Raw genomic sequence first — 24815 nt, forward strand, 5'->3', positions numbered from 1 at the left:
ATATAATATATATAATATATTATATATATTTTTTTTTTTTTTTTTTTTTATTTTTTTCTTTGTCGCTACTCCCGCGTTTGCGAGGTATCGTAAGGAAACAGACGAAAGGAAATGCCCGACCCCCCGACACCATACACATGCTGATTCAATCCACTGTCCGCACGTAAACCCCGGTATACCACATCGCTCCATTTCACTCTATTCCTTTGCCCTCCTTCACCCTCCTGCATGTTCATTCATGCCCCGAACACGAAAAATCTTTTTCACTCCATCTTTCCAACCTCCCATTTTGGTCTCCCTCTTCTCCTCGTTCCCTCCACCAGTCCGACCCAAAATATACCTCTTGGTCAATCTTTCCTCACATCTTCTCTCTCATGTGACCAAACATTTCAAAACAACCCTCTTCGCTCTCTCAACCACGACTCTATTTATTTTTCCACAACTCTCTCTTACCCTTACTTACTCACCGATCAAACCACCTTCAGCACCACACAATTGTCCTCAAACATCTCATTTCCAAGCACATCCATCCTCCTGCGACAACCCTTAATCCATAGTCCACACGAGCCTCGCAACCCTACAACATTGTTGGAAACCACTATTCCTTCCAAACATACCCCATTTTTGCACTTTTTCCGAATAATGTTCTCGACTTCCACACATTCTCAAGGCTCCCAGAATTTAAGTTTTCGCCCACTGCCTCAACACCCCCTAATGATCCACTTCCGCTTCCATGGTTCCATCCGGCTGCCAGATCCACTCACCCGATATCTAAAAACACTTCACTTCCTCCAGTTTTTCCTCCATTCAAACTCACCTCCCAATTGAATTGACCCTCAACCCTACTGTACCTAATAACCTTGCTCTTATTCACATTTACTCCTTAACTTTCTTCTTTCACACACTTTACCAAACTCAGTCACCAGCTTCTGACAGTTTCACACATGAATCAGCCACCAGCGCTGTATCATCACGAACAACAACTGACTCGCATTCCCAAGCCTCTCATCCCCAACAGACTTTATACTCTGCCCCTCTTATCAAAACTCTTGCATTCACCTCCCTAACAACCCCAACCATACACATATCAAACAACCATGGAGACATCACACACCCCGCCGCAAACTACATTCACTGAGAACCCCAATCACTTTCCTCTCATCCTACATGTACAACATGCCTTACATTCTCGATAAAAACTTTTCACTGCTTCTAACAACGTGCCTCCCACACCATAATATTCCTTAATACTTTCCACAGAGCATCTCTATCAACTCTAGCATATGCCTTCTCCAGATCCATAAATGCGACATACAAAATCCATCTGCTTTTCTAAGTATTTCTCACATACATTCTTCAAAGCAAACACCTGATCCACCCATCCTCTACCACTTCTGAAACCACACTATGCTCTTCCCCAATCTATATATCGATAAAATATAGTAAAAATATAAATATATAAATATTAATATATAATAATATATATATATATATATATATAGTATATATATATATATATATATTTAAATATATATACATATATAATACACTAATATATTATACATACACCAGCACACGCACATACACACACACACACCACATATACCATATGATACATATGAAAAAAAGTAAGAAATAATTTTAGAAACTGAAACTTCTAAGCTTGAAATGAAATAGAAAATGAATGTCCACATAATGGTCAACCTCTGTCTATATATATTATATATATAATATATATATATCATATATATATATATATATATATAATATATATAATATATTATATATATTTTTTTTTTTTTTTTTTTTTATTTTTTTCTTTGTCGCTACTCCCGCGTTTGCGAGGTATCGTAAGGAAACAGACGAAAGGAAATGCCCGACCCCCCGACACCATACACATGCTGATTCAATCCACTGTCCGCACGTAAACCCCGGTATACCACATCGCTCCATTTCACTCTATTCTTTGCCCTCCTTTCACCCTCCTGCATGTTCAGGCCCCGATCACACAAAATCTTTTTCACTCCATCTTTCCACCTCCAATTTGGTCTCCCTCTTCTCCTCGTTCCCTCCACCTCCGACACATATATCCTCTTGGTCAAGCTTTCCTCACTCATTCTCTCCATGTGACCAAACCATTTCAAAACACCCTCTTCTGCTCTCTCAACCACGCTCTTTTTATTTCCACACATCTCTCTTACCCTTACGTTACTCACTCGATCAAACCACCTCACACCACACATTGTCCTCAAACATCTCATTTCCAGCACATCCATCCTCCTGCGCACAACTTTATCCATAGTCCACGCCTCGCAACCATACAACATTGTTGGAACCACTATTCCTTCAAACATACCCATTTTTGCTTTCCGAGATAATGTTCTCGACTTCCACACATTCTTCAAGGCTCCCAGAATTTTCGCCCCCTCCCCCACCCTATGATCCACTTCCGCTTCCATGGTTCCATCCGCTGCCAGATCCACTCCCAGATATCTAAAACACTTCACTTCCTCCAGTTTTTCTCCATTCAAACTCACCTCCCAATTGAATTGACCCTCAACCCTACTGTACCTAATAACCTTGCTCTTATTCACATTTACTCTTAACTTTCTTCTTTCACACACTTTACCAAACTCAGTCACCAGCTTCTGCAGTTTCTCACATGAATCAGCCACCAGCGCTGTATCATCAGCGAACAACAACTGACTCACTTCGCAAGCTCTCTCATCCCCAACAGACTTCATACTTGCCCCTCTTTCCAAAACTCTTGCATTCACCTCCCTAACAACCCCATCCATAAACAAATTAAACAACCATGGAGACATCACACACCCCTGCCGCAAACCTACATTCACTGAGAACCAATCACTTTCCTCTCTTCCTACACGTACACATGCCTTACATCCTCGATAAAAACTTTTCACTGCTTCTAACAACTTGCCTCCCACACCATATATTCTTAATACCTTCCACAGAGCATCTCTATCAACTCTATCATATGCCTTCTCCAGATCCATAAATGCTACATACAAATCCATTTGCTTTTCTAAGTATTTCTCACATACATTCTTCAGAGCAAACACCTGATCCACACATCCTCTACCACTTCTGAAACCACACTGCTCTTCCCCAATATATATATATATAAATATATATATATATATATATATATATATATATATATATATATATATATATATATATATATATATATATATATATATATATAGATATGGGAATACCTGGTTTAAAAAGCGAGATATACATAAGTATACTTATGTAAGTAGGAGAGATGGCCAGAGAGCGTTATTGGATTACGTGTTAATTGACAGGCGTGCGAAAGAGAGACTTTTGGATGTTAATGTGCTGAGAGGTGCAACTGGAGGGATGTCTGATCATTATCTTGTGGAGGCTAAGGTGAAGATTTGTATGGGTTTTCAGAAAAGAAGAGTGAATGTTGGGGTGAAGAGGGTGGTGAGAGTAAGTGAGCTTGAGAAGGAGACCTGTGTGAGGAAGTACCAGGAGAGACTGAGTACAGAATGGAAGAAGGTGAGAACAATGGAAGCAAGGGGAGTGGGGGAGGAATGGGATGTATTTAGGGAATCAGTGATGGATTGCGCAAAAGATGTTTGTGGCATGAGAAGAGTGGGAGGTGGGTTGATTAGAAAGGGTAGTGAGTGGTGGGATGAAGAAGTAAGAGTATTAGTGAAAGAGAAGAGAGAGGCATTTGGACGATTTTTGCAGGGAAAAAATGCAATTGAGTGGGAGATGTATAAAAGAAAGAGACAGGAGGTCAAGAGAAAGGTGCAAGAGGTGAAAAAAAAAGGGCAAATGAGAGTTAGGGTGAGAGAGTATCATTAAATTTTAGGGAGAATAAAAAGATGTTCTGGAAGGAGGTAAATAAAGTGCGTAAGACAAGGGAGCAAATGGGAACTTCAGTGAAGGGCGCAAATGGGGAGGTGATAACAAGTAGTGGTGATGTGAGAAGGAGATGGAGTGAGTATTTTGAAGGTTTGTTGAATGTGTTTGATGATAGAGTGGCAGATATAGGGTGTTTTGGTCGAGGTGGTGTGCAAAGTGAGAGGGTTAGGGAAAATGATTTGGTAAACAGAGAAGAGGTAGTGAAAGCTTTGCGGAAGATGAAAGCCGGCAAGGCAGCAGGTTTGGATGGTATTGCAGTGGAATTTATTAAAAAAGGGGGTGACTGTATTGTTGACTGGTTGGTAAGGTTATTTAATGTATGTATGACTCATGGTGAGGTGCCTGAGGATTGGCGGAATGCGTGCATAGTGCCATTGTACAAAGGCAAAGGGGATAAGAGTGAGTGCTCAAATTACAGAGGTATAAGTTTGTTGAGTATTCCTGGTAAATTATATGGGAGGGTATTGATTGAGAGGGTGAAGGCATGTACAGAGCATCAGATTGGGGAAGAGCAGTGTGGTTTCAGAAGTGGTAGAGGATGTGTGGATCAGGTGTTTGCTTTGAGGAATGTATGTGAGAAATACTTAGAAAAGCAAATGGATTTGTATGTAGCATTTATGGATCTGGAGAAGGCATATGATAGAGTTGATAGAGATGCTCTGTGGAAGGTATTAAGAATATATGGTGTGGGAGGAAAGTTGTTAGAAGCAGTGAAAAGTTTTTATCGAGGATGTAAGGCATGTGTACGTGTAGGAAGAGAGGAAAGTGATTGGTTCTCAGTAAATGTAGGTTTGCGGCAGGGGTGTGTGATGTCTCCATGGTTGTTTAATTTGTTTATGGATGGGGTTGTTAGGGAGGTAAATGCAAGAGTTTTGGAAAGAGGGGCAAGTATGAAGTCTGTTGGGGATGAGAGAGCTTGGGAAGTGAGTCAGTTGTTGTTCGCTGATGATACAGCGCTGGTGGCTGATTCATGTGAGAAACTGCAGAAGCTGGTGACTGAGTTTGGTAAAGTGTGTGGAAGAAGAAAGTTAAGAGTAAATGTGAATAAGAGCAAGGTTATTAGGTTCAGTAGGGTTGAGGGTCAAGTCAATTGGGAGGTGAGTTTGAATGGAGAAAAACTGAAGGAAGTGAAGTGTTTTAGATATCTGGGAGTGGATCTGGCAGCGGATGGAACCATGGAAGCGGAAGTGGATCATAGGGTGGGGGAGGGGGCGAAAATTCTGGGGGCCTTGAAGAATGTGTGGAAGTCGAGAACATTATCTTGGAAAGCAAAAATGGGTATGTTTGAAGGAATAGTGGTTCCAACAATGTTGTATGGTTACGAGGCGTAGGCTATGGATAGAGTTGTGCGCAGGAGGATGGATGTGCTGGAAATGAGATGTTTGAGGACAATGTGTGGTGTGAGGTGGTTTGATCGAGTGAGTAACGTAAGGGTAAGAGAGATGTGTGGAAATAAAAAGAGCGTGGTTGAGAGAGCAGAAGAGGGTGTTTTGAAGTGGTTTGGGCACATGGAGAGAATGAGTGAGGAAAGATTGACCAAGAGGATATATGTGTCGGAGGTGGAGGGAACGAGGAGAAGAGGGAGACCAAATTGGAGGTGGAAAGATGGAGTGAAAAAGATTTTGTGTGATCGGGGCCTGAACATGCAGGAGGGAGAAAGGAGGGCAAAGAATAGAGTGAATTGGAGCGATGTGGTATACCGGGGTTGACGTGCTGTCAGTGGATTGAATCAAGGCATGTGAAGCGTCTGGGGTAAACCATGGAAAGCTGTGTAGGTATGTATATTTGCGTGTGTGGACGTATGTATATACATGTGTATGGCGGGGGGGGGTTGGGCCATTTCTTTCGTCTGTTTCCTTGCGCTACCTCGCAAACGCGGGAGACAGCGACAAAGTATAAAAAAAAAAAATATATATATATATGTATATATATATATATATATATATATATATATATATATATATATATATATATATATATATATATATATATATATATATATATATATATATATATATATATTAATAAACAGACGCCACAGAAATAGAATGAATTTATTGATAGAGATTATTTTCTAATGTTTGCCTGTGAGGCTATATAACTGATTGCAGGGTTGTATAAGAAGGTTGATGTTTGTGATATGAATTTTTTGTGACGTTATTTTGGAATGGTGACCGTGGGTTCTGCGGTTGTAAAGGGAAAGTGATTTGCTGTGAGACGTGAAGAAGGGAATGCTGGCTGTGAACACGTTGCTGATGGAGTCGTATGGGAGGGAGATGACTGGTTGTGGAATTTTGGGGTTGATGACTGGTTGAAGTGGTGTGTGGGGGAGGTAATAAGAGGCAGTGTGGTTATACAGGATGGGTGATGATGGTTATAAGGTTGTATGATGTTTGTGAGGAAGGTCACAAATGCCGGGTTGTAGTTGAGGAGTTGTGATACTGGCTGGGTGCAGAAAGCAGAGGAACATCTGGTTGTCAGGGAAAGCAGTGGGAAGCCTGCAGGTTGTGGGCAGGGATGTAAGAAGTACACTTAAGGTTGTGGTTCACAACAGGTGGCTGGCTATGATGTGCTCTACTGTATCATACCTACTTCTCACTCCCCTCCCTCACATCATGCCCCTCACATCCTCCTCCTCCTCACCTCCTGCCCAGCTCCCACTATCCTGCCCGGCTCCTCCTGACCCTCATCTCCTGCCCCTCACCTCCTGCCCAGCTCCCACTATCCTACACGGGACCAGGTCACTGCCCTCTCGCTCCCTGGCCGCCCTCAGGCACCACCTCTGCGGCCTCATGTATATATGGCTTCGTACGTAAACATCTTAAAGTTCACGACAAAGGTTAATATCAGCTGCTCCTTATGTGTTTAAGATTTCCACTTTGATGAAGCAGATCTAACGTCCAGTTGCATCGAGATACAGAGAGAGACGCAGCCGGGAACACCGCTATATTGTGCAACACCGTAAAAACTTATTTTTCAACTACTCTGGCAGTAGGTAGTACCACCATCTGGCAGGCTTTCACTCATCAGTCACCTATACTCCTGTTCATAGGTATAGGGTGTGATACGGGACTCGTTGATACACCGTGAAAGCAGAAAGTCACTCACCATACACTCGTAAGCAAAGCACAAATACACAAATAAGCAGACAAACACAAAGGCGTACAGGTGTCACTTAGAATTATGAGGTTACGAGATGTAGTCCCGCGGACGCCAAATGTCTCCTCTCCTCATGGACAAATGGGGCGACACACACACACACACACAAACACACACACACACACACACACACACACACACACACACACACATACACACACATACACACACACATACACACACACACACGTACATATCTATCAAAACATATGCACATACAGACATACATATCTACGCATGGGAGGACTACAAAGATGGACTACCGACTGTCTCACTATGAGAGTGCAGAAAACACATGTGGAGCCGCTCGGGGCTCAGTGCTGGGGTCACTACTGTTCCTGATTCGAGAAACGAGACAGTTACGCTTGAATCTGTTTGTTTGCTGATGATTCAGTGATTGTGAAGGAAGTGCGAAGTAACGCAAGGAGACCTAGACAAAACGTAAAAGAGGCACAACACAAGGCTAATGAAAATATAGCACTGGAAAATGTAATATCACAGGGATGGGATGGGTATCAGACTGTGAGCACCCTACTGGGCGACAGAAGCTTCAAAAGTCGTGCTTTGAAGGGAACATCACGTCGAACTTTGTCACCAGGGCAACAATCAAGCAGGACTGTGATGAAGGCAAACAATACGCATTTGGAGCAAATAAATGTTAATACACATATGGTCACATACACAAATACAGAAATGTATATACACGCATACATTAAACACATACAACACATTTATCCACACATTACAGGAAACACATACAAACACGGTCCACGAAAGTAGATCTCCCTCCCCGTACATAAGAAATGGGTAAGTGCACACACCACACACACACACACACACACACACACACACACACACACACACACACACACACACACATACATACACACACACACACACACACACACACACACACACACACACGCACGCGCGCGCGTGCGCAAGACAGACAGCATACACAGATTAAGATGTTGAATGGTAGCGGAGTAGCTTCAAGAAATGGGGCCCAACTAGTGTAAAACTCCCTCCCTGGGGATAGGGGAGGAAGACTACTGCCCACATATCACCTGGTGACTGGGAATACCTGGTTTAAAAAGAGATATACATAAGTATACGTATGTAAGTGGAAGAGATGGCCAGAGAGCGTTATTGGATTATGTGTTAGTTGATAGGCGCGCGAAAGAGAGATTTTTGGATGTTAATGTGCTGAGAGGTGCAACTGATCATTATCTTGTGGAGGCGAAGGTGAAGATTTGTAGAGGTTTTCAGAAAAGAAGAGACAATGTTGGGGTGAAGAGAGTGGTGAGAGTAAGTGAGCTTGGGAAGGAGACCTGCGTGAGGAACTACCAGGAGAGACTGAGTACAAAATGGAAAAAGGTGAGAACAAAGGAGGTAAGGGGAGTGGGAGAGGAATGGGATGTATTTAGGGAAGCAGTGATGTCTTGCGCAAAAGATGCTTGTGGCATGAGAAGCGTGGGAGGTGGGTTGATTAGAAAGGGTAGTGAGTGGTGGGATGAAGAAGTAAGATTATTAGTGAAAGAGAAGAGAGAGGCATTTGGACGATTTTTGCAGGGAAATAATGCAAATGAGTGGGAGATGTATAAAAGAAAGAGGCAGGAGGTCAAGAGAAAGGTACAAGAGGTGAAAAAGAGGGCAAATGAAAGTTGGGGTGAGAGAGTATCATTGAATTTTAGGGAGAATAAAAGATGTTTTGGATGGAAGTAAATAAAGTGAGTAGGACAAGGAAACAAATGGGGACATCAGTGAAGGGGGACTAATAGGAGGTGATAACAAGTAGTGGTGATGTGAGAAGATAGAGTATTTTGAAGGCTTGTTGAACGTGTTTGATAATACAGTGGCAGATATAGGATGTTTTGGTCGAGGTGGTGTGCAAAGTGTGTACAAAGTGAGAGGGTTAGGGAGAATGATTTGGTAAACAGAGAAGAGGTAGTAAAAGCTTTGCGGAAGATGACAGCCGGCAAGGCAGCGGGGTGAGGTGCCTAAGGATTGGCGGAATGCTTGCATAGTGCCACTGTACAAAGGCAAAGGGGATAAGAGTGAGTGCTCAAATTACAGAGGTATAAGTTTGTTGAGTATTCCTGGGAAATTATATCGGAGGGTATTGATTGAGAGGGTGAAGGCATGTACAGAGCATCAGATTGGGGAAGAGCAATGTGGTTTCTGAAGTGGTAGAGAATGTGTGGATCAGAAGTTTGCTCTGAAAAATGTATGTGAGAAAAACTTAGAAAAGCAAATGGATCTGTATGTAGCATTTATGGATCTGGAAAAGGCATATGATAGAGTTGATAGAGATGCTCTGTGGAAGGTATTAAGAATATATGGTGTGGGAGGCAAGTTGTTAGAAGCAGTGAAAAGATTCTATCGAGGATGTAAGGCATGTTTACGTGTATGAAGAGGGGAAAGTAATTGGTTCTCAGTGAATGAAGGTTTGCGGCAGGGGTGCGTGATGTCTCCATGGTTGTTTAATTTGTTTATGGATGGGGTTGTTAGGGAGGTGAATGCAAGAGTTTTGGAAAGAGGGGCAAGTATGCAGTCTGTTGTGGATGAGAGAGCTTGGGAAGTGAGTCAGTTGTTGTTTGCTGATGATTCAGCGCTCGTGGCTGATTCGGGTGATAAAGTGCAGAAGCTGGTGACTGAGTTTGGTAAAGTGTGTGAAAGAAGGAAGCTGAGAGCAAATGTGAATAAGAGCAAGGTTATTAGGTACAGTAGGGTTGAGGGACAAGTCAATTGGGAGGTAAGTTTGAATGGAGAAAAACTGGAGGAAGTAAAGTGTTTTAGATATCTGGGAGTGGATTTGGCAGCGGATGGAACCATGGAAGAGGAAGTGAATCATAGGGTGGGGGAGGGGCGAAAATTCTGGGAGCTTTGAAAAATGTGTGGAAGTCGAAAACGTTATCTTGGAAAGCAAAAATGGGTATGTTTTAAGGAATAGTGGTTCCAACAATGTTATATGGTTGCGAGGCATGGGCTATAGATAGAGTTGTGCGGAGGAGGGTGGATGTGCTGGAAATGAGATGTTTGAGGACAATATGTGGTGTGAGGTGGTTTGATCGAGTAAGCAATGAAAGGGTAAGAGAGATGTGTGGTAATAAAAAGAGTGTGGTTGAGAGAGCAAAAGAGGTTGTTTTGAAATGGTTTGGTCACATGGAGAGAATGAGTGAGGAAAGATTGACAAAGAGGATATATGTGTCAGAGGTGGAAGGAACGAAAGAGAAGTGGGAGACCAAATTGGAGGTGGAAAGATTGAGTGAAAAAGATTTTGAGTGATCGGGGCCTGAACATGCAGGAGGGTGAGTGGCGTGCAAGGAATAGAGTGAATTGGAACGATGTGGTATACCGGGGTCGACGTGCTGTCAATGGATTGACTCAGGGTATGTGAAGCGTCTGGGGTAAACCATGGAAAGTTTCATGGGGCCTGGATGTGGAAAGGAAGCTGTGGTTTCGGTGCATTATACCAAATGGCGTCCTAGCTTCGTCTCTTCGATGTATATCAACTGACTTATATTTCTCTCTTGTGTCTCCCCTGATGATGTGATTATCACACGAAAGTGCACTTGGGAACTTATCGTGTTTCATTTTCCCCGTGGACTCATAGGCATATATATATATATATATATATATATATATATATATATATATATATATATATATATATATATATATATATATATATATATATATATATATATATATATATATATATATATATATATATATATATTTCCATTCTGTACTCAGTCTCTCCTGGTACTTTCTCACACAGGTCTCCTTCTCAAGCTCACTTACTCTCACCACCCTCTTCACCCCAACATTCACTCTTCTTTACTGAAAACCCATAAAAATCTTCACCTTAGCCTCCACAAGATAATGATCAGACATCCCTCCAGTTGCACCTCTCAGCACATTAACATCCAAAAGTCTCTCTTTCGCACGCCTGTCAATTAACACGTAATCCAATAACGCTCTCTGGCCATCTCTCCTACTTATATAAGTATACTTATGTATATCTCGCTTTTTAAACCAGGTATTCCCAATCATCAGTCCTTTTTCAGCACATAAATCTACAAGCTCTTCACCATTTCCATTTACAACACTGAACACCCCATGTATACCAATTATTCCCTCAACTGCCACATTACTCACCTGAGTACAGAATGGAAAAAGGTGAGAACAATGGAAGCAAGGGGAGTGGGGGAGGAATGGGATGTATTTAGGGAATCAGTGATGGATTGCGCAAAAGATGCTTGTGGCATGAGAAGAGTGGGAGGTGGGTTGATTAGAAAGGGGAGTGAGTGGTGGGATGAAGAAGTAAGAGTATTAGTGAAAGAGAAGAGAGAGGCATTTGGACGATTTTTGCAGGGAAAAAATGCAATTGAGTGGGAGAAGTATAAAAGAAAGAGACAGGAAGTCAAGAGAAAGGTGCAAGAGGTGAAAAAAAAGGGCAAATGAGAGTTGGGGTGAGAGAGTATCATTAAATTTTAGGGAGAATAAAAAGATGTTCTGGAAGGAGGTAAATAAAGTGCGTAAGACAAGGGAGCAAATGGGAACTTCAGTGAAGGGCGCAAATGGGGAGGTGATAACAAGTAGTGGTGATGTGAGAAGGAGATGGAGTGAGTATTTTGAAGGTTTGTTGAATGTGTTTGATGATAGAGTGGCAGATATAGGGTGTTTTGGTCGAGGTGGTGTGCAAAGTGAGAGGGTTAGGGAAAATGATTTGGTAAACAGAGAAGAGGTAGTGAAAGCTTTGCGGAAGATGAAAGCCGGCAAGGCAGCAGGTTTGGATGGTATTGCAGTGGAATTTATTAAAAAAGGGGGTGACTGTATTGTTGACTGGTTGGTAAGGTTATTTAATGTATGTATGACGCATGGTGAGGTGCCTGAGGATTGGCGGAATGCGTGCATAGTGCCATTGTACAAAGGCAAAGGGGATAAGAGTGAGTGCTCAACTTACAGAGGTATAAGTTTGTTGAGTATTCCTGTTAAATTATATGGGAGGGTATTGATTGAGAGGGTGAAGGCATGTACAGAGCATCAGATTGGGGAAGAGCAGTGTGGTTTCAGAAGTGGTAGAGGATGTGTGGATCAGGTGTTTGCTTTGAAGAATGTATGTGAGAAATACTTAGAAAAGCAAATGGATTTGTATGTAGCATTTATGGATCTGGAGAAGGCATATGATAGAGTTGATAGAGATGCTCTGTGGAAGGTATTAAGAATATATGGTGTGGGAGGAAAGTTGTTAGAAGCAGTGAAAAGTTTTTATCGAGGATGTAAGGCATGTGTACGTGTAGGAAGAGAGGAAAGTGATTGGTTCTCAGTGAATGTAGGTTTGCGACAGGGGTGTGTGATGTCTCCATGGTTGTTTAATTTGTTTATGGATGGGGTTGTTAGGGAGGTGAATGCAAGAGTTTTGGAAAGAGGGGCAAGTATGAAGTCTGTTGGGGATGAGAGAGCTTGGGAAGTGAGTCAGTTGTTGTTCGCTGATGATACAGCGCTGGTGGCTGATTCATGTGAGAAACTGCAGAAGCTGGTGACTGAGTTTGGTAAAGTGTGTGGAAGAAGAAAGTTGAGAGTGAATGTGAATAAGAGCAAGATTATTAGGTACAGTAGGGTTGAGGGTCAAGTCAATTGGGAGGTGAGTTTGAATGGAGAAAAACTGGAGGAAGTGAAGTGTTTTAGATATCTGGGAGTGGATCTGGCAGCGGATGGAACCATGGAAGCGGAAGTGGATCATAGGGTGGGGGAGGGGGCGAAAATTCTGGGGGCCTTGAAGAATGTGTGGAAGTCTAGAACATTATCTCGGAAAGCAAAACTGGGTATGTTTGAAGGAATAGTGGTTCCAACAATGTTGTATGGTTGTGAGGCGTGGACTATGGATAGAGTTGTGCGCAGGAGGATGGATGTGCTGGAAATGAGATGTTTGAGGACAATGTGTGGTGTGAGGTGGTTTGATCGAGTGAGTAACGTAAGGGTAAGAGAGATGTGTGGAAATAAAAAGAGCGTGGTTGAGAGAGCAGAAGAGGGTGTTTTGAAGTGGTTTGGGCACATGGAGAGGATGAGTGAGGAAAGATTGACCAAGAGGATATATGTGTCGGAGGTGGAGGGAGCAAGAAGAAGAGGGAGACCAAATTGGAGGTGGAAGGATGGAGTGAAAAAGATTTTGTGTGATCGGGGCCTGAACATGCAGGAGGGTGAAAGGAGGGCAAGGAATAGAGTGAATTGGAGCGATGTGGTATACCGGGGTTGACGTGCTGTCAGTGGATTGAATCAAGGCATGTGAAGCGGCTGGGGTAAACCATGGAAAGCTGTGTAGGTGTGTATATTTGCGTGTGTGGACGTATGTATATACATGTGTATGGGGGGGGTTGGGCCATTTCTTTCGTCTGTTTCCTTGCGCTACCTCGCAAACGCGGGAGACAGCGACAAAGTATAAAAAAAAAAAAAAAATATATATGTATATATATATGTATATATATACATGTATATATATTATGTATATATATATATATATATATATATATATATATATATATATATATATATATATATATATATATATATATATATATATATATATATATATATATATATATATATATATATATATATATATATATATATATATATACCCACTTATACCTACTTTATCTGATGAAATGAAGAAGAGAAGAGCAGAAATTGTTACAGAGAGAAAAGCTGAAATGGGAGCTGCTGCTTTGGCACAGGCTCAAGCAGCAGCAGAAGCAGCACACAGAGGAAGAAGAGGAAAACGAGGGTATCAGGGCAGAAGAGGGCAAGGGGGCAACGTTTATCCAGGTAATGTTGCAATCATAAGGCTTCCTCCCCCTCCTGTGTTGGTATCTGTTCATCAGAGAGGGAGAGGGCACTTTATACCAGCAGTGGGAGTGAGATGGCCCATCCCAGACACTCCCTTGGTGACTCAGAGGGTCTCGATGTCACAATTGCAACACTTGCCTGGTTCATCAGCTACTCATGAGACTGGAGGTGGTGTTTTTGGTTCATCTGCAGATAATAGAGCTGAAGCATCTCGAGGATCTGCCAACCAGCCTGTTTACATGAGAGACTGGGACACACCCACAACCAGACTACCCAACCCACATAGCTATCATTCAGGTCGCCGTGGTCACTGGGCTAGTGGCTGCCTAGACAGATGGTAATAGCTTTGATACTTAAACTCCAGTCGTCATAAATGGTGACGCTAATACACTTTTTTTTTTTACTGTGCAACACTGTGAACAACATTATATATATATATATATATATATATATATATATATATATATATATATATATATATATATATATATATATATATATATATATATATATATATATATATATATATATATATATATATATATATATATATATATATATATATATATATATATATACATATCATCCCTAGGGATAGGGGAGAAAGAATACTTCCCACGTATTCCCTGCGTGTCGTAGAAGGCGACTAAACGGGAAGGGAGCGGGGGGCTGGAAATCCTTCCCTCTCGTTTTTTTTTTTTTTTTTAGTTTTCCAAAAGAAGGAACAGAGAAGGGGGTCAGGTGAGGATATTCCCTCTAAAGCCCAGTCCTCTGTTCTTAACGCTACCTCACTAATGCGGGAAATGGCGAATTGTATGAAAGATTATATATATATATATATATATATATATATATATATATATATATATATATATATATATATATATATATATATATATATATATATATATATATATATATATATATATAATTCCCATACCAAAATGTCACCGAAAATACTGGGGTGAGAGGGAATGTTACACTATCATTACGGGATCTTATCTTCACGCATTCTAGCATTGATACTGATGATATGGTACACCAAGTGACCATGCACTGCTCAAGTATGACGACAAGGTGAATGAGGAAGTTAAAAGAGCAGGGATGAGACAAGACCTAGAGAGAAGACTTGATCGTGGAATGTACACAGACCTTAACAATTTCTATAGTAACATGGATGAAGTTCAGTGGCCAAGGACCAGGGCTTTGTGGTGAGAGGTTATGTGAAATCTAAAATGAAGGAGTGGAAACATGGGTACCTCTGGCCTGAAATACAGAGGGAAGGTAAAGAAAGAGGGAAGAATGAATTGATAAAAAAAAAAAAAACGTTAAAAGCAAAGGAACTTCGAGATCTGCATTGGCAGAGATACAGGTAACGCTCCAGCCAGCCAGCTTATGCAAGGTAAGAGAGAGCAAGGGACGAGTCTAGCAGGATTGGAAAAGAGGAACAAAGAAACATTGAAAAGAACGTAGTGGACAAAGCAGGAAAAAATCTAACACTTTTCTATATATTCATCAGAAATGAATTGTCAACTGAAGAGCAGCTAATCAGGCTAGGGGATTTAGAGGGAAGAGTTGTAAAGGATGATGTAAGGATATATGAGGAAATGAATAAGTTAAGAAGTGTTTTCACAGAGGAAGACATTATAGCCTGAACACAAGTGAGCTGAAGTAGACACAAGGGTTTGAGATATCTGCAAAATACTGGAAGGTCTTGACTCATACACGACTCATGTACCAACACATTTACCCTGTGCTTTACATTTTTCAATAAGGCTCACCCCTCGTATCCATACATCACCGACAGAACTGCTATACCTTCAAACACCTATTTTTACCGTTGAAGACAACGACTCCTCTTTCCAGACATTCCTTGATGTGGCCAAGACCTCACCCTCGTTGTAGCTCACCTCAGTTCTCATGGTTCCATTCGTTGCTATATCTACTCCCAGGCATCAAATCTGCTGAAACACTTACTCAACTGCTTCCCGAACACTCATCTCTCTACGTCATCCTTATATTGGCCGGGTGCATAAGCAATGATAATCATCCACTTCCCACCATCCACTTTCCACACCAGTCTGGGACTCACTTCCTTACATTCTTTCACATAATCCCACAACTTAACTTTCAGCAAAAGAGCTACCCCTTCCTGAGTTCTCGCCTTCACACCAACCCCCTAACTTTCTCTTTCAGTCATTTCCAAACCATCCTTCTCCCTTTCCCTCAACCTGTTTTTAATTCAGATTTGGAACATCCTGGTTTCTTTTCTCAAACAAATCACCTATTTCTCCCTTCTCACCTTGGTTACAACCACACACATTCACACGACCCAACCTAAGCCTTCGAGGAGGGTGAGCACTCCTCGCCAATACAAAAGGTGGTCAAAGTTTACCACATACAAAGCGCATGATATACAGAACGTTTTGGTAATGGCTACAGTACGGGAGAGGGTAAAAGTACATGTAGATATACAAGGTGTATAAAGTACAGAATATACAGCGACACTGACAATTTTCATGAGGCAAGTTATAGGAAGCAATGTATCGCTCAAGACATAACCAATTACGACGAAAGTAGGAGGCTATCCTCAGGAGCAGCAGCATCAGTGACGTGATCTGTACTTCATGCCCCGAGGCCTGAAACCACTGGTACTGGTGCACTTAACAGTACTCAAGTGTGTGTCTGTTAAGTGCAGAGCAGAGCCGACACTTGAAATACTAGGAGTTATGAACAATATATTCTGTCGACGTAACTTTTTTTTCCTTGAGTTCATTTCCAATTGTAATATTTCTGACAAATATTGATGAGTTGGGAACGACGAGTGATACAAGGATCTCGATATGGCGGGGGGTACAGCGGCCGGGGATGGTACAAAACCCTCGTAAACATTTATGATGCTCAGGATGGATTGTTCCTCCTCCCAGTGGGACGCTGGAGCCGGGTCGTCGCCCCTCAGGACCATCCTGGTGTCTGCAGCCTTGAGATTACTAAAAATATATGCATATATTCCTTTGGCCCTTTGCTGTGTCGGAATTGCCTGTCTAATGATTCTAGTTCAATTATCGTTTCTAAGAATGTACCACATGTATGCATAAACTACTGACGTTTTTATGATATGAACCGTACCCTCTTTCCCACCGTTTCCTGAGATGTGACCTTTAACCTCACCTGTTGACAATATCCATAAAGAAAAACAACACTGAAAGATTGCGGCTGGGACTCAGGCGCCCTTGATGGAGGGTCGTGAGATGAGGGTCTGGCGTAGAGAGTGGAGGCTGAGCGAATGGCCTCCTACGGTAGGGATGTGCAGGAGAGGAGTCGAAATGCGTGAGGAACCAAGGAAACAGGACCGTGATAGATCTCGCTTATTGCCAGGAGGTTATGATCTTCTCACAGAGTAGTGTACCTTTTCTGTGTGTAGTGCCTTCCTCTGTGTTGCAGGGTGTGGAGGCGTGGTGAACACAGGCCTCCGCTCCACCGGCATCATCACCTCGCCCGGCTACCCCGACCACTACCCGGAGGACGCCACCTGCTCCTGGCTTATCAAGGTATGTCACCCACAACACTTATCGCCCACATTCGACCTCATCACTGCACAGTCCTGACCGCTACCACTTCTTGCGGTTGTATGACGCTACTATCTGCTATCAGCTTTCGCAATCTCTCTCTCTCTCCCTCACAGAACCAACAACTGAAACTTAATCAGTGATCCTTATCCTTCTCAGCCACTACCTTCACTGTATAATCACCATTTCTTTTCCTTTTTTTTCATAAAGCTTCCTTGCTCTCTACAATGACGCCAGTCCCTTCCCCTCCAAGCAACCTAGCTCAGAGTGAAGCAGATGGCGATCACTCGCCAACTGGTGCGCCACGGATCGACCACCTGCGTCACCTGTTGGGCGGGTGGGTAATATTTGCCCACTACGTTAGGTGCAGTCATCAATATAGACGACTGGCTCCTGGAGGCTGCTGTTGAAGATGTATCTCTCTAGGGCCCAGCCGCGTCCTCATTGCGGGTGGAACGAATAATGTTGACGATATGGTTTTTCAGTGTCACGTTAACGTTTTATGTTACTTAATACAGTCTTTAACTTAGAGACTATATAAGCTATATATCCTTCGCGTATCAATATACCATCACAGACTTGAGACCTTTACCTACGAAATTTCTTGCTCAGGACTTTGATTGAGAAATTAGAAATTTCTTCGTCACAAAACCCTACCAACGTATGTACATGAAGCCGCCGTGATACAGTATCTCAACTCCTTTATCGGATTTGACCACTTCCTTAAACAGTACAAGATCTTACCTTTATCCCCCATGATACAAGACAAAAACTTTCTTTTGATATACCCAAATCCAGAATCATCATTTCCTCGCTCGCCCTATGTCTAAACCCCCCCCCCCCCTTACTCTCATCCGGGAGCTACCGGGGCTCATCAGTAACACTTGACTTCGTCACTCGGGCGTCTGGCAATAATATGATGCCTCTGTGGCCTGACTGCCGCTCTAAGGTCTGGCTTCAACGTGATGCCCCTGGGATTCCTGTCTCCCTCTCTAAGGTCTGGCTGTAATAACGTTACGCCCCTGGGGCCTGGCAGTAACGTGACGCCTTTAGGGCTTGACTACCGTTCTGGAATCCGGTTGTAACGTAAAGCCCCTGGGAGCTAGCCATTACTCTGAAGCACCACAGACCATCGAGAACGAACCTCGACCCACGCTCACGATGTCCACCCACGGAAGAAGAGAGACGATCTGCCATCTGCTCTGCCACCCTGTTTCTTCCACCGTGCTTTAGGTCACCACAACAATAACCTCGTCTTGAAGCATCAAGTCTCCTGTTATCTGTGCTTCCCATGTACTCTCAGTTTACTAATACCAATGACTGCATATCCAGACATTAAAACTAAACTTCTTAGTAAAGGATGAACTCCATTTGTGTGGGTCTGGCTCTGTCTGTTTAACGTTTTTAGGGTTTTGAATCAAACTTAACGTGCAAATCTAGTTTGAAAACACTAAGCAATTCCAGTTTTTAGAACGGTTTATTTTCAGGAAATGTGAGAAACGTGCCAAAGTCTGGGGGAAGTTCTCTTAGGTGTGGTTAGATTAAATCATTGCAAAGCCGAACACTAATCGGCAATCATACACTGAAAATACTACTTTATCACATGGGATAATCGCATAAGCTGCTCCCGTATTAATCTTTCTGAAACGAGGAAGACCACAGCTGTTCGGAGCCATTAAACAAATCTTCCCAAATGTAAGCTACCAAACTGAGTTATGGTGGCTGGTTAGGTTGATGGCAATTTTGAAAACTAATAGTCACCACTTGACGACATCTTCCCACAACAATATAAATTTCAACTGCATCCATGAAAAAAATAGGTTTAGTTAGGTTTCATGAAATGCTGTTATCGCCTAAAAATGCACGCCTCGCCTTCTTAGGATAAATCATGTATTTAGGGTAAGATGGCCGTCCTTGATCCCACATTCTTCTTTACCTCATCTCCCCATTTTTCTTCTTTCTGTTGCTTTTTAATTGTATTCTGTTATTTTTGAATTTAAGTCTTTTCTATCCCTTTATTTACTCTTAATATGCTTTTCTATCCATTCACTCTCCTAAATCCACCAGACTCGTCTCCCACGTCTCATGGCTTACAGATTTTAAATTTTTCCCTCTTGTTTACCAAAACACTTTGCAATACTTTTTTCTTATTTTCTGTTTTTTTCTCTTAACTCAAGTGACATTGTGCAGGAAATTTAGACAAACTAAAAAGTTCACTGCAGTTCCTTTTCCCTGCTCAGAAACGCCACAAAACTTATAATGTTACGTTGTCCTTCCCCTCCCTGGGTTGTGGTTTCCTGTTGCTGGAGTATAAAAAGAATGTCCGGAAGTCGGTTTCAGCATTCCGAGGCCGAGTCACACACAAGTGACTTACAGAGACTAAGCTTTATCCAGACGACGAGATAATAATGCACATTTGAGCATGGTAGTCAACACACGCGCTCTTCGTAGTTCATAAACTGACGTACGAAGTTTCCATCAGGGCAGGTTACTGACCACAGTATTGTCAATTCACTAGTTCGGTACACACACCGTGGCTCTGAGTGTCATTGACTGTTGCCGGTGTTCGCCTTATATATGGTCTAGCCCCATGAACTGTACAGGAGAATTTGAGGTAAAGGATGATCCTTTGTGGCCCGCCTGAGAAAGCGGCAACGGTTGGCGAAGTGCCAGAAGTCGCCGCACTGGTGCTTGTACCCCGCAAGCAGAAAAATGTCTTTTAATAAGTACTGAATTAGATGATAAAACAATGCAATACTTTCATGATGAAAAATCTTATGACATTTAGAGGACACGTCTGAGAGTATTATCAAATGTTACAACCCTAACCCAAACGCCAATTAAGAGTATATTTGTCAGTATTTGTCGTCGTGAGTTTCCTTTGTGTTTCTTTGTCTCAAGAGGCCCAGCTGGGCTGTGGGAGCGCTACCCGGCTACCTAGTGGCGGACTAGTAACCAGCACCCTGTGTGTCCACGGTACACCTGTTATCAAAATCATTCGTAACTGGTGAACAAGCAAACGACAGGCAATGATAAAGTGCTCTCTCGAGGGAACTGCGCAAGAACAAAATTAGGAATAATTTGAAAGTTTTTTTATAGTAATAATACTATAGACATCCACCATTATGTGCACATACGGGATAATGAAGTATTGCATTCAAACACCAACTCCCTTGCCCTCCCAACACTACATATTTCAAGAAGTTTTCTTTAAAGATTCTAAAACGTATTTCATAATCAAGAAGACAAGTAGTCGTATGAAGCAAGTGTGATTTTTTTTTTTACAAACAACCATAGTGACTGTGAAGGCTTCACACTGAATTAAAACAATCATCATCTACGTATGATGTCCTGGCACTGGACACCTTTACCGTCCAACCTCCCTCCTGACAACGTCCCTCCACCCCCCTGCCTCACGTACCCCTCCCTCCTGCCTTACATCCTCTACCCTCCTATTTCAGGTCCCCCTTCCCTCTTGCCTCATGTACCTGTTCCTTCTGCATCACGTCACCTCTCCCCTGCCGCACATCCCCTCCGTTCCTGCTTCATGTCCCCCTTCCTTACTGCCTTACATCACGTCCTCTCCTCTTCTGCCTCAAGTCCCCTACCCTCCTGCCTCACAGCCCCTCCCCTCCTGTCTCACGTCCCCTCCCCTCCTGCCTCACGTCCCCTCCCTTCCTGCCTCACGTCCCCTCATCAATTAATACACACCAGCCATCCATCTCCCCGGTATAACTCGACGGCTCCCCCTCACTCCTTCTCCATCTCCATTTTATGGCCCCAGTTTTACTCCCTTGGTTCCTCTCCGCCTTCCTCTTCCCCAGTACGTCCCCCATTACGTTCCTCCATCCCCAGCCTCCCCAGTGCGCCCCTCCATCCCCAGAAACTTCAGGTGGGCCTCACACATCCCCAGGGCCTCTCTTCCCCAACTGAAGAAAACGACTGACTACTCGGCGTCTCCCTTTGCTGCGTGATGACTGAGGGAGGAAGTGAGGTGATGACTGAGCAGGAAGGAAGAATGATGACGACTGGGCGGGAAGGAAGGTGTGGTGAAGACTAGGCGAGGAGGAGGTGGGGTGATGGAAGGGAGGAAGTGAGATGGTGACTGAGGGGAAGGATGTGTGGTGATGACTGGGGAGGAAGCATGTGTAGTGATGGTTGGGGAGAAAGAAAGTATGATGATGACAAGGAATTGGAGACGTGTAGTGATGACTGGAGAGGAAAGACGTATAGTGACGACGAGGGACGGAATTGTGGTAATGACTAGAAGTATGGCGATGACTTGGGAGGGCGGTGATGGGAGTAAGAACATGAAGTATTCACTGGGAAGGAAGGGAGTGCGGTGATGATAATGGAGTTTAGATGTGTGGCGAGGAAATAGGGAAAAGGAAGTGTGGTGATGACTGGGGAGGAAGGAAGTGTGGTGATGAGTGGGGAGGGAAGAGGTGTGGTGATCATTGGGAAGGCGTTCTGATGACTATAGAGGAAGTATAGTGAGGAATGGGGAGGAGAGAATTGTGGTGTTGACTGGGGAGGGAAAAGGTGTGGTGATGACTAAGCAGGAAGGGTGGTAATGACTGGGGAAAAAAGAAATAAGGTGATAACTGGGGAGCACGTAGCGTGTCGATGACTGGACAAGAAGTAAATGTGGTGATTGGGGAGAAAAAGTGGTAATGACTGTGGAGAAGGGAGATGTGGAGATGAATGAGGAGGAAAGATCTGTGGGTATGACGGGAAGAAGGAACTGTGGTGATCTACTGGTGTTCTACACCGGTGCAGCACCTCACCAACACTGCTTCAATACATCACCAGCACTGCTGCAATACATCACCAACACTGCAACAATACATCACCAGGACTGCTACAACACATCACCAGCACTGCTGCAATACATCACCAACACTGCAACAATACATCACCAGGACTGCTACAACACATCACCAGCACTGCTACAACACATCACCAGCACTGCAACAATACATCACCAGGACTGCTACAACACATCACCAGCACTGCTGCAACACATCACCAACACTGCAACAATACATCACCAGGACTGCTACAACACATCACCAGCACTGCTGCAATACATCACCAACACTGCAACAATACATCACCAGGACTGCTACAACACATCACCAGCACTGCTGCAATACATCACCAACACTGCAACAACACATCACCAGGACTGCTACAACACATCACCAGCACTGCTGCAATACATCATCAACACTGCAACAATGTATCACCAGGACTGCTACAACACATCACCAGCACTGCTGCAATACATCACCAACACTGCAACAATACATCACCAGGACTGCTACAACACATCACCAGCACTGCTGCAATACATCACCAACACTGCAACAATACATCACCAGGACTGCTACAACACATCACCAGCACTGCTGCAATACATCACCAACACTGCAACAATACATCACCAGGACTGCTACAACACATCACCAACACTGCTACAACACATCAACAACACTGCTACAATACATCACCAACACTGCTGCAATACATCACCAACACTGCAACAATACATCACCAGGACTGCTACAACACATCACCAACTCTGTTGCAACACATCACCAACACTGCAACAATACATCACCAGGACTGCTACAACACATCACCAACATTGCTACAACACATCAACAACACTGCTACAACACATCACCAACACTGCTACAACACATCAACAACACTGCTACAACACATCACCAACACTGCTGCCACACATCACCAACACCGCAACAATACATCACCAGCACTGCTACAACACATCACCAACTCTGTTGCAACACATCACCAACACTGCAACAATACATCACCAGCACTGCTACAACACATCACCAACTCTGTTGCAACACACCACCAACACTGCAACAATACATCACCAGCACTGCTACAACACATCACCAACACTGCTACAACACATCATCAACACTGCTACAATACATCACCAGGACTGCTACATCACATCTACAACTGCTACAACACATTACAAACACTGTTACAGCACGTCAACAACGCTGCTCCAATACTGCCACAGCATATCACAGACAATGGGACAGCACGTCACCAACACTGGTACAGAACGTCACCGATAATGCTACAGCACGTCACCAATACTGTTACTGCATTCCACCCACACTAGTACATCACCTCACCGAAATTGGCACACGTGGTCAATACTAATACAGCACGCCGTCCACTCTGGTACAGCACGTCACTAACACTCCTGCCTCATGACCACCAACACTGGTACAGCACGTCAACAACAGTAGTACAGCGCCTCACCAACACTGGTACAACACATTCCCGTCACTGGTCCAGCACCCCACCAACATTGGTACAACACATCACGTCACTGGTGCAGCATTCCACCAACACTGGTACAACACATTCCCGTCACTGGTCCAGCATCCCACCAACACTGGTACAACACATTCCCGTCACTGGTCCAGCATTCCACCAACACTGGTACAACACATTCCCGTCACTGGTCCAGCACCCCACCAACATTGGTACAACACAATCTGGACAGCATGTCACCATCACTGAGGTGTAACATATCCCTCCCCGTCCTTCACCAAGACGGACGTACTATTTTTCGGTCCCACTCGGTCCACAGGATCAGGGTACCATGACTGGCCACCCATCACCAAGATAGCGATGACAACGTCTCCACAAGGCCGAGCCAGGCTCCTCTCCTAGATGGATCACACGAGGATCTCAGCTATGGCCACTCGAATAGCCTCCTGCGGTCCATCAACATCGTCCCTCCTCAGCCATGAGCCTTCATGCCAACTTTTCAACCGGACCGCCCGTTACGTTTTTATCTTTAACTTCCTTATGTTCACCGAGGCACTCACCAGTAACATCTAGTTAATAATATTATCCTTCCAGATGATACAGGAGAGGAAATAGCGGTGTATTGATGTAGCAGAAGAATGACGGACAGGTTGGTGATTATATCTAAGATGTAGTTCTGTTTGTTCGCCTTCGTAAATAAGATAAGTAACGACGAAAAACACATGGTAAAATGTCTCCCGTGTCATAACTAGATCAGTGACTGTGCGTGAAGCGAGAAGGGACTTGCTCATGCAGTACCTGCAAATGTGAGCAACTATAATAACCTTCGTGTCCTCAAAATAGAACACGTTTGTCTGCCCTGCTGGTTGACAGACCTTTGAGACGTTCCACCAACGCAGCGCCCCTACTGGCTTTGTTATGACCATTCATTTTTACAGTGTATAATGATCCCTGCGACGCCCGACATCATCCTTAAAAAAAATG

General features: G+C 43.4%; 1 protein-coding gene across 1 annotated transcript in view; it reads left to right on the plus strand.

Annotated features, from left to right (window-relative positions):
• Nucleotides 1-24815, plus strand: part of LOC139747478 (uncharacterized) — a 76279-nt gene that overhangs the window by 26294 nt on the left and 25170 nt on the right. Inside the window, exon 2 of the mRNA XM_071659846.1 lies at nucleotides 17380-17486. Coding sequence (XP_071515947.1) covers nucleotides 17380-17486 — 107 coding nt within the window. The remainder of the gene's footprint in view (nucleotides 1-17379; nucleotides 17487-24815) is intronic.

The sequence above is a fragment of the Panulirus ornatus genome, chromosome 68, assembly GCF_036320965.1.
Source record: "Panulirus ornatus isolate Po-2019 chromosome 68, ASM3632096v1, whole genome shotgun sequence".
Classification (NCBI taxonomy): domain Eukaryota; kingdom Metazoa; phylum Arthropoda; class Malacostraca; order Decapoda; family Palinuridae; genus Panulirus; species Panulirus ornatus.